Source organism: Paramisgurnus dabryanus, chromosome 6, assembly GCF_030506205.2.
Source record: "Paramisgurnus dabryanus chromosome 6, PD_genome_1.1, whole genome shotgun sequence".
NCBI lineage: Eukaryota > Metazoa > Chordata > Actinopteri > Cypriniformes > Cobitidae > Paramisgurnus > Paramisgurnus dabryanus.
The window spans coordinates 47,066,265-47,078,230 of NC_133342.1; the positions used below are offsets into that span (position 1 = coordinate 47,066,265).

General features: G+C 35.9%; 1 protein-coding gene across 1 annotated transcript; it reads right to left on the reverse strand.

Moving 5' to 3' along the window:
• Window positions 1–695: 695 nt before the first annotated feature.
• Window positions 696–5,639, reverse strand: cplx4c (complexin 4c). Its single transcript, XM_065276908.2, has 3 exons — window positions 5,234–5,639; window positions 1,481–1,568; window positions 696–920 (listed from the first exon to the last, which is right to left on the reverse strand). Exons 1-3 carry the CDS (start codon window positions 5,392–5,394, stop codon window positions 696–698), a joined length of 474 nt encoding a protein of 157 aa, XP_065132980.1. The 5' UTR covers window positions 5,395–5,639.
• Window positions 5,640–11,966: the final 6,327 nt, after the last annotated feature.

Genomic DNA, 11,966 nt, shown 5'->3' on the forward strand with positions numbered 1-11,966 from the left:
CCTCTGTCCCGTGACAGTTTTTGCAATATTCCTTCTTCACCCCATCACCGCATCTCAGCTGGTATATCTATCCTAGGTAAGGAGGGGGGAGTACTCTGGGTTTGGGCTAAATTTCCGAGCTCTGAGCCCTCCTATTGGATAGAAAGCCAAATATGCTTTATCTTATTTGATTACATTGTTATTGTTAATGCCAACCTGTAAATAGCCTGAAAAAACACAGCTCTCCATTTGCATGATCATACCTGTGACATTTTTAGGAGCGGTTCACATTTCACTTTTTTTGCACGCGCAAATACATTACTTATAATGTAATACAGAGAACGAGGTGGTGCTATAAAGTGGGACATGCTTTTTTCCAGGTGTGTCTGCCCCGTATAAAAAAGACAGAATTTTAATACTTAAACAACATATTCTATACGCAAACAACATGTCATTGACACATTGTTTACACGTTGATTTTTCTGTGCAGTTTTAGAAGCGAAATGTTAACCACACCTTAAAGTTAAGCTAGTTTCTAAGACCAACAAAGCATGTTAATCAGTTAACACGTACTTGTCTGTGTGCTACGAACAGTGAGCTATTTTAGATAAAAGATAACCTACAGCCATGTATACAGTTCATGTATTTTACAGTAGTCATTTTAATCAATAATTGTAATGCACAGTAAAATTGATTACAGTTTACATGTTACAGTGTCACATGGTTACACATTTCTCTTCTGCGGCCTGCTTCACCTCCGTCATTGTGTTTTGAGCTTTGGTCTTTATTGCGTCAAAGTCCACCTCCATGTTTTGTAGTTTGCTCATAAAAGAATCGTTGATCTCTTCCTCTTCCTCATCTTCCTCCACCATCTTTGCCAGCTCCTCAGGCAGATCCAGGTCATCTCCGGCCATCTGGACCGTGGCATCGTCTTGAGCACTCTGTGTTTCCAAACAGTGTTGTGTTAAACGTCGATTGGAAAACAAACAGATTCGGATCATTAAAATAGGCTACAGAAAGAGTAAAGGGTTAATGCTTTTTTGTTAAGACTGTACACGTGAGACGCGGCTATTAATAAATATTGTTTGTATGATCATTTTCAGTATTATAAGTTATAGTCAGGATTGTGGAGCATGTGTCTTCTCACCACAGTTTGTATACAGGATGAACTTAAAAATATATAAAATTACAAAATACATTTTTGCTATAAATATAAATATTCTTAGAAACATTAGATGATGTTAAAACTGATACAAATGTATATTTCATTATTTAATAAATTAACTCTTTACTAAACCATTGAACAAAAACATCTCATTCCCATGTCACACTCATTTAACTCACATGTTCAGTGCAGTGTTTGTTTTATACAATTAAAATTACAATCATAAAACAGTTTTGTGCATCATGAGACGGCGTGGCCTCTTCAGTTCAAAATCACACTTATGAATTCAGTTGTCAGTGGGATTCAGTTGTCGTCGGCCTCATTCATTCACATTACCTCTGGTAGTCTGTATTTGTCACGTAGCTGCACTCGCAGGTTTGCCCTCTCTGCTTTTCTGGTGGCAAACTCCTTGTCTCTCGCTATCCTGATAACAAAACATGAAACATCATCATAAATTGAGATAAATCTGGGATGTGTTTAGGCTACAATGACATGCTACAATCTGTAAACAAAGTATCGTCATTTCTTTTTGTTATCATATGTGTATTATGTTTCATGCATAACAGGATTATTTTTACAGTATATATTCAAGATGATCCCTGACAAAACGCAGATTTTATTTCCTGGAATGCTTTTTTTAAAGGAGGATCCCCCACACACAAAACGCGATTGGGATAGTTTTGTCAGCAATTGGATGGGTTTTGCTAGGAAAACCTGGCAACCCAGTTAATGGCCGACATTGACAGCCGGACAGAGCCTAAGAAGGTTAAAAGGGTTTAGGGTTACAATACGGAACATGTGGCTTTATTTACAGTCAAACAAGGCCAGGGCTTATAAATTATTAACCAAACCTCAACCATCCAATACATTAAACAACATATTTGCCACTATAGCTATTTTTTCATGGTTACTTTTACACCATAAGAATTTCACCATATTGAAATAACTCTTGGGCAATGACATTTGACCTGATAAGGGCTCTTGTGACCCAGTTTTTGGACGTAACACTCTCAGGTGTTATGTAAAGAGATTAAGTGTAAAGCACAACAGTGTGTGAAGTCTGTTTTCCAAGACGTCAGAGTGGTTTTCACACCCTCGAAAAAATGTTGGGTTATTTTTAACCCAGGGCTTGGTCACTATTGGACAGAACACATTGCTGGGTTAAAATGACCCAAATAATGGGTTGTTTTAACCCAACTGCTGGGTTATTGTTAATTAACCATGTTGAAACAACCTAACATTTTTTAGAGTGTAATCGGTTTCTCACTTTAAAAACTTTCATTCTTTGGAGACATCCTGGTGTCAGTTTTCACAACTGCAATAGATCATATATTAAGTCTCTTTATTTCGTTTAAACAACTTGATTATTCATGGTTAAAAATTAATTTTAATATTAAATATTTTTTTGTCCAAGGACTGAAATTCAGCTTTGTAAGTTGTCTGATACACACTTGTCAAGTCTGACATCACACAGCACAACTTCTGGGTCCAAACACTCCATCAGATGCCTTAAGCAAACAACAAACTATACTAATATACACTGACCCAGTGCAGTGCCTTTATCCCTGATGATCTTTTATGAATTGTTAAAGTATTGTTGTCTTGGATGTCATGAGATTAAAGAATGTAGTGTTCACTGCAAGTTTATAAAAATATAGCTTAAATGTGTGATATGAATAAACAGCGCTCGTAAACGACTGTTCAGATTGTAGTCTCATGAAGTGAGTGGAGTCTTGGACCTGGAAATGCGATTCTTTACGTCACAATTTAAAGGTCTCGTTCTTTTTTGAAGCTTTTATTGTGTTTATAGTGGTCAATATAACACGTGTTCATGTTTCACATGTAAAAAAAAAACACGCTGTATTTTTCACACAATTGACTTATCTCAATAGCACTGTTTTTACTGTCCTCAAAACAGGCTGATGTCTTCCTTGTTCTATGAAGTCCCTCCTTCAGAAATACGTAACGAGTTCTGATTCTGTAGTTTGTTTAGTGTGTTGTGATTGGACAGCAGCTTAGCTTGCCCTTAGCTTAGTATTCCTGTGGGCGGAGTTTGGTCAGAAAACTGTTCTACTGACGTCATTAAAGCAGGAAATAGAGGGCTGTAGTCCAAACCGGCCGTTCGCAGTAGGCTTTGAAAGGGGACTTCTGTTAAAGAAAATATATCGCCTGGCTGTAAACTTTGAGCTTTATCATTTTACAGCTATTATTTATGCTATTATAGCAACATTACACACTAACTAAAGTTTGAAAAATGGATCAGGATGGAGGGTTTGGGAAGGGTTTTACTCTCAGGCGGAGATACTTCACTTTAATTCATTGTATTTGTATAAATTGGCCATTCCCAAACAGTGGTCCGTGAGGGTACTGCAGGTGGCCTGTGTAAAGGCAAAATAAAATATGAATTTTTTTTTTTTAAGAATATGTAGGCCTATATTGATATAAATTTTAAATTAAATTGTCAAGTTATTGTGTGATTACTAAAATAGGCCAATGAAAACATTAAATCTTCGCCGGCATCTGGCAAATGGACTCCAATGGCTTTTCCTTTTGACAACTTGTTTTTATTTTTATATATTCTGTTTTATTGATGGGTATTTCATGTGTTGCTGTCTTTTGTTTAATTCATTTTTTAATTGTTCGTAATAAAGAATTCATTCATTCATAGCCTTTATAAGCAATTTATATGAAACGAAATGTTTATAAATGGAATGAATAAGGCCTGTTATTATTTTAATTTCCTGTTAGTTTCTTGATCTCACGTTTCTGGATTGTTTTGCGGATTAGCTGTTAAGTGCACTTGTAAAACTCTGAAGATTAATAATCCCCTAAAATCGCCAAAGGTTTTGATATGTTGACTATATCCAAGTGTTCTTGTTACTGTATGGATTTCATACTACTCCATTGCTATGGAAAGAAGCCGTTGTTCAAATATACCATGCCCTCGGGCGCTTGAGTAAATAAATAAATAAAATATGTGGCAGCCGTTTTGTGCAGTAAACTTTCTTTTAACAAACCTGTTGTACTGATGTGATGACCTGTTTTAGTGCTAGTAAGCGTATTTAGAGGTTCAGATTAATTCAGGACTTTGTGTTGACATTTTTTTTTTTTTTTTGAGAATTATGAGGTGGTCCGCGGAAAATTCTTGATTACAAATGGTTGTCCACACACACATAAAGTTTGAAAACCTCTTGTATAAGTTATATGGTTTAAAAGCAGTTTAACAAAGAATAGTTGCTTGCAAACTCTCTAGTATACAAGTCATAGACTCTACATTATCCTTCTTTTTGTTTTTACCCATGGGTAGGTCAGATATGGATATATTCTACGTTAACATTTCCAACCGTTTAACAATTTAACCAACAGTTTGTCCATATTTTACCCACCCATGGGTTAAAACAACCCAACACTTTTTTTCTTGTTTCCCATTACCATATGATACAATTATGCATTGTTTTATATTCATGTTATTTTTTTAGATGTTTAGAAGTTTGTAATTCATAACTACTTACAATGTTCATTTTATTTGTGAAATGCACTAAAATATATATGACTTACAGTCAGAAAATACCTGTGTATGGTAGACAGAAGTACAGAATATATATTGAAATTGTATATATGGTAATTTCTTTTACCCCAGCACTGTATACAGTAAGTTACAGTATAAATCTGTTTGTCAAATTTACCTTTTTGTAAATGCATATTGTTTTGATCACTTTTATTTACTAAAATCATAGCCAGTCAAAACATTTTTGATATATAGGATTTTTTTTACTATAGAGTTAAATGATTTCTTATTTCTGTTTTATTTTTTTTATCTCAGACTGATCGAGGACATCTTGTTATGACCTTGACTAAATCCTTACATCCAGGTGATTTATTTATTTCACATATATTGTCATTTGATGGATTGCAATTCTGTATGCCAGAAGTTTGTGTATCTCTCTCTAAGTTGTCTATATAGTTTAAGCTTTCATAACCAAGGCAAGTTAACATTACAATAGCACACAATACACCAGCAGGTCACACGCATGTATTGTAAAATGTGTTCATGTGTCATGTGATGCCATCAGCGAGCGATCTACTCACTTCTCCTCAATAAGCTGTTTCTGATACTCCTCAAACTCTTCTCTGTTCATTCCTTTAGACGCCGCCGTCTCTTTGCCTCCGTTCTTCTCATCTCCAGCATCTTTTCCCCCCGTCATGTTCTTCAGTTTGTCCCCAACCATCTGCTGGAGGAGGAACGCCATGTTGTTTGGAGCGGTTGAATAGGCCTAAAGGAGGTTTCACTTTGTGAATTTAACTCTTCAACCCCCCAAACATGAAATTTCAGAACAGCAATGCAATGCTGTGGTGCAAGCTAGTTTGGAGAAAAGATGAAGGGATGAAGACAATGGAGGCGTCTTGATTATGGATTTGACCCCTCTGATGGAGATGAAGGTGTGAGACTCTGGGTGTCGATGTATTAGATGATGAAAACAGCTCAAGAGCTTAACTCATTATAAATACTCCATTAACACTCGAGCTATCCAAGGACACAACAGATATTGCCTTTGTGTTGATATACTTACAGTGAGAAACACAGTAAAAGTACTCAAACATGGAGCAATATTGCTGTAATGAATGTGAAGTTGATGTAAGGGTTAGGCTAACCTAAAGCGAGTTGTCATTTTAGCACATGCGGTTCCATCATCCTGAAGTCAATGGGTTTTTTGATGGGGTTTTGGTTAAAATCCTTAAATATCTCTTAAACTCTCAAGTACAAGATATTTTCAGGTTTTATTCTACAACATATGTAAACACTATGTAAGTAATACTCCCACTCGTGACTTTAAATCTGGCCCCTCACAAAGTGTATTTAAAAGGGTTGTTACTTTAAATGTCATCACACCTGAAGATCTCAAAAACAACACAACATGGGGAGAATTCCCAACAAGATAGTATTTTCCTTATCACTGAACATGTTTTAAATGTGTTTAATAAAGTTTGAAAGAGCTGTCAGAAGTTTGGTGGTGATGACGTTGATGTAGAGAGACCATTCCGCTTGTAGCCTAGGTTAAATTTTCATTTCTAGTAAATTCATAAAAGTTGTGTTTTGTCTGTGAAGATGATCTTGTTGGACAAAACGTGTAAGCGTCATCAAATGAAGTCAATAAATATTTATTTTAGTATAAAGTAGTAAGGCCAAATATTGGATTAATGAGATCCCATATTATCCATTTCATTTCAGAAAGCCTTAGTCATAAATCTACCATTTTTTATAACAACGCAGTCAACATCACACATTTGCTTACATTTTATTACTTTTACAGCTACACTGTAAAAGTGAAAAGTTGGATCAACTTAAAAAACTACTTAAATTGGTAACACTTAAAAAAAGTACTTTTAACTAAATTCTCCTAAACTAAAGTGAAATTTTTACTTTTGAAAAACATTTTTAAGGTTTTACCAGTTAAGGTAATTATTTATTAAAATTTTTACTGTGTAAAATTGTGCAAAATATAATTTTATTAGAATAGGAATATTAAATATTTAGTTGTACATAATTTCTTTTTTTTATATCTCCAGGTAAAAAAAGATAAAAGAAGCACAGATGTTCAACGTAGTCTCCACAATAAGTCCTCATAACTCAACACACTGTGAGTATTTTGCATACAGGCCGAGTGCATCATAATCTCACATCTTCAGGGTGAGTCAGATTAAAACCCCTTCTGTTCAGTTCTTCCTAAATTAGACCTCATCCCTCCTGACCCAAACACCAATATGTTGTTTCTAGACTCTCTTCATTTAGTACTACAACTTCTTAGTTGGGCGTGCAGGTTTTTTTTTAAAGTGCACTAAACTTTTACTTTTTAACCTATTAAGTGCTAAAATCCCATTTCCATGAGGACTAGCGCACTCTACCAAGAGCCTTAAAAATCAGCGTAGGGTTTAATACATGCTTTTATTTAGGTGTTAAATAGGGGTGGGCGATAAACCGGTAGACAAAATTAACCGGTAGAAATTTGTCAACCGGTAGAGATTTTGGACTATCGTTTCTATCGAGGTTACGTGCCCACGTCACGCTCCTGTGCGTGTGGTCGCGAAAACGTAACGTTTGTACACGTATTTAAGCACTGCAGTTTTTAAACAAGTTATTTTAAGCCATTGAAACACAGACAACAGATCTGTATGCGTGCGTTCTTTCTGTGTGTCAGGAGCGGACAAGTCGCGCAACCGCTGCTCTTTCTGTCTGTGAGGAGCGCGCAAGTCGCGCGACCTCTGCTTATTAAGCTCGTGAGCATTTTTCCCGCTTTATTGGCCTTAAATACACATATGCGTCAAAATTCCCGTCTTTGCAAGCATCATCATAAACACGACCAGTAAGGTCTTAAGAGAAAGTAAACAGCTAAAAGAGAAAGCGCATGTGTAACAGTGTATTGGATCCGGACTTTGGTCTTAAAGGGGAAGTTACCTAATTTTGCTCCTGTCTGTCACTCGTGTTAATCAAACAGCATTGAGAAAAAAATCTCTCACTGCTCCTGATTAAATCACTTTTCTACCTTAAATAAAAATATATATAGGCCTATACATACATGCATAATTATTTATTATCATTCTTATTGACTGTGTATCTTCAGAGAGCTTGAGTTTTGTTTGTTTTTATCTTCTTTCTATGCTTGTATATGTTTTTTGTGAGAATTATGAACATTTCTATGGTATTAAAGATTTAAACCTTATTAAAACATAAAAAACTCTACCGTGATACATATCGTTATCATGATATAAAATTAATCCTATCGTGATAGAAGATTTTGGTCATATCGCCCACCCCTAGTGTTAAATAATGGCGCAAGTACCAGTGAAGAGATTCATTTAAATACTCTCCTCTCTTTCATTTTGCATCTGTCCACACCTTCTCAGCACAAATTTTACTAACAAACTAACACGGGCAATAATTGTAACTAGGACTGTGACGACACATCGATTTCCCCATTAAAAAGACCTGCCTGAAATCGATTCTGAATCGCAAGGCTGCGATTCTGTGTTTCATGCGCAGCTTGTGCATGTTCTACGGCTCTGTGATCAGTAGGAAGTCCTTATCAATCTAAAATTGTATTTAAAGCGTAACTAAACCCCTGGTCAGAGCCTGACTCCACCCACTGGCAATATTTGAAAAATGCAAGAAAAGTGGGCAGATCCCAAGGAGATAGAGGGGACGAACTAAGTGTGTGGTGAGATCGTAACAGGGTGTGGTGATCTTGAACCTGCTTACGTCACAAGTCATTTTTTGGACCCAACATCCAATAGGAAAATTCAACTGCAGTAGCCACCGTTCAACCTGAAGAGGGCAGCACTCAGACGTTTTTACACCATATATTGTAGTATTGAAACATTTTATATCCAAATGTCAAAAAACTGACTAAAATCAATGAACAGCACTAATAAAGCCACATTCTTACAGATCATTAACTAAAAAAAGTTGGTTTAGGGTTTAGTTACGCTTTAAAAAAGCAACAGTCGTTAAACAAAATCATTCCAAAAATTTTTATTATCATGAAAATACCTGAAACCATCTGAAGAACAGCGATATAAAAATCCCTTTAGACATTTCCTGGAATAGTGTTTGTAATGTTACTTCTTCTCTGGCACAAATGGCGTTTCTACACGAGAGCGCCCTCTGGCTTTTGGATGTGGCGGCGTTTCACCGTAATTCATTTAAATTAATTCATTGAGAAAACGCGCATTTGCACGAGTAATTGACACAGTCCTAATTGTAACATAGCTTCTTTAAATATTTATACAGGGCCGAGCAACCTGTGCTTTTGGTCTTTTCCTCTTACTGCCAGAAGATCTCCTGTGAATTTGTGAAAAGTTTTGATATGTTTTCATTAAGATATTGAACAAAAACTGTTTTTGAGGCGTGGAAGTAAATTTCTTTATCTTATATTTTTTTTCCGATTTCTGAGTTGGGTGTGCAAGTCACCAAATCCAACCGTAAATTATTTTATTGGTAACACTCTACAATAAGGTTATATTAGTACATTAAATATTAAATAAATCCATTAACTGACATGAACAAACATTGAACAATAGTTTTCTCCCACAGGCCAAAAACTGGCAAATTAGGTGAATTGAAGATATCAAATTGCCCCTCGCCCAACCTGTGTATAAATTAACTTGTGTATGGATTAACCGGTTCTCAACATAAATATAGCCGTAGATGCTGGTATGGCGTAAAGTATAAATAAAGAAGAAACTCAAGCGCCATCTTATGGTGAATATAGAAACAGCATGCAGCTGATGGAATATGTTTTTAAATTATTATTACAATTAATGTTTTAATATCTCACATGTACTGTAGTGGTATCATACTGTTCTTCTGTAGCCTATATCTATACTGATGAGTAATTTATAAATCACATGTGCAGTGTATATATTTAGTATATTAATCTGTATTTTTTTTAGTTTCTGTAATAAAACTAGTCTGAAAAAAGATCAAATATGTGTATGAATCACTTTTATCTATTGGAAGATCAGAGGAGATTGCACTCAAAAATTCACTCTTCCTAAAGCATTGAATGGATGTTAATGAGGAAGTTCAGTTTCAGGTCTGTTTATTTCTCAGGAAAACCTCAGGCTTCATCTCTAACAAACACAAACTCTCTTCATTCACTCTTGACTATGAATGTCTCAGTGCTCTGAGCAATATCTGAATTGTCTGCATATCTCACAAAATGCATTTAGTTTTTTTTTAGTGAAACATGGCATTTTAATTTTGTTTTTTAAATTTCGTACAACCAAATACAAGTCATCTGTTCACATCCATATTCATCTCGGTGGTAGTGAATATATACCCCAAATCAGAAAAAGTTGGGACACTGAAGAAATTGTGAGTAAAAAAGGAACTGAATAATTTACTAATCTCATAAACTTATATTTTATTTACAACAGAATATAAATAACATATCAAATGTTGAAAGTAAGATATTTTGAAATGGCAGGCCAAATATTGGCACATTTTGGATTTCATGAGAGCTACACATTCCAAAAAAAGTTGGTACAGGTAGCAATAAGAGGCCAGACAATGTAAATGTACATATAAGAAACAGCTTAAGGACCAATTTGCAACTTATTAGGTCAATTGGCAACATGATTGGGTATAAAAAAGCCTCTCAGAGTGGAAGTGTCTGTCAGAAGTCAAGATGGGCAGAGAATCACCAATTCCCCCAATGCTGCGGCGAAAAATTGCAAAGAGTTTAAAGTTATCATCATCTAACGTGCATAATATCATCCAAAGATTCAGAGAATCTGGAACAATCTCTGTGCGTAAGGGTCAATGCTGGAAAACCATACTGGATGCCGTGATCTTCGGGCCTTTAGATGGCACTGCATCACATACAGGAATGCTACTGTAATGGAAATCACAACATGGGTTCTGGAATACTTTCAGAAAACATCGTCGGTGAACACAATCCACCGTGTCATTCGCTGTTGCCAGCTAAAACTCTATAGGTCAAAAAAGAAGCCATATCTAAACATGACCCAGAAGCACAGGCGTTTTCTCTGGGCCAAGGCTCATTTAAAATGGACTTTGGCAAAGTGGAAAACTGTTCTGTGGTCAGACGAATCAAAATTTGAAGTTCGTTTTGGAAAACTGGGAAGCCATTTCATCCGGAATAAAGAGGACAAGGACATCCCAAGTTTTATTAGCGCTCTTTTCAGAAACCTGCATCTCTGATGGTTTGGGGTTGCATGAGTGCGTGTGGCATGGTCAGCTTACACATCTGGAAAGGCACCATCAATGCTGAAAGGTTTATCCAAGTTTTAGAGCAACATATGCTCCCATTCAGACGTCGTCTCTTTCAGGGAAGACCTTTCATTTTCCAACATGACAATGCCAGACCACATACTGCATCAATTACAACATCAAGACTGCATAGAAGAAGGATCTGAGTACTGAAATGGCCAGCCTACAGTCCAGATCTTTCACCCACAGAAAACATTTGCCGCATCATAAAGGGGAAGATGCGACAAAGAAGACCTAAGACAGTTGAGCAACTAGAAGCCTGTTTTAGACAAGAATGGGACAACATTCCTATTCCTAAACATTGGTCCTCCTCTAGCTGTTCCTTATATGTACATTTAACTTTTCCGGCCTCTTATTGCTACCTGTCCCAACTTTTTTTGGAATGTGTAGCTCTCATGAAAACCAAAATGAGCCAATATTTGGCATGACATTTCAAAATGTCTCACTTTCTACATTTGATTTGTTATCTATATTCTATTGTAAATAAAATATATGTTTATGAGATTTGTAAATTATTTTATTCTTTTTTTACTTTTTTTGCTTTTTAATGCAGGGAAGGCATTTGCTTATCTGCAAGGTCACCTGTATCAAAACAAACTATTTTCATTGCCTCATTTAATTTTTAAAACTAATAGGCCAATGAATGTGGTTTCTAAAGCATGTACTAAAGATGATTTAATATTAGGTTATTATGTAATCTAAGTAAATGTGAATATGTTACTGTGATATCTAAAAACATTACATGGCAAAGTTTCTGTCCCTGATACGCTGCAAATGTCATACTTGCAGTGCACACAATCCTGGAAACCATGACATACAAGCCTCTTGTGTTTCAAACCGATGACGTCATTAAATAAAAGCTGAGCCAATCAGAGAGGAGCAGAAAATATGTCTCTACCAATCACAGCGAGGGATGAGCCTCTGTTCATAGACACAGCCCAGAGCACCAACAGCTGTGTGTGTGTGTGTGAGAGAGAGAGAGAGAAAGAGAGAGAGAGAGAGAGAAAGGGGGAGGTATTATATGAGGGAGGA

Excerpts from the sequence above, each read along its gene's own strand:
- cplx4c (XM_065276908.2), bottom strand. The coding sequence starts at position 5,394 with ATGGCGTTCCTCCTCCAGCAGATGGTTGGGGACAAACTGAAGAACATG. Across the intron at positions 1,569-5,233 it reads AAACAGCTTATTGAGGAGAA|GATAGCGAGAGACAAGGAGT; the intron begins GTGAGTAGATCG and ends TTTTGTTATCAG. Across the intron at positions 921-1,480 it reads ACAAATACAGACTACCAGAG|AGTGCTCAAGACGATGCCAC; the intron begins GTAATGTGAATG and ends TTGGAAACACAG.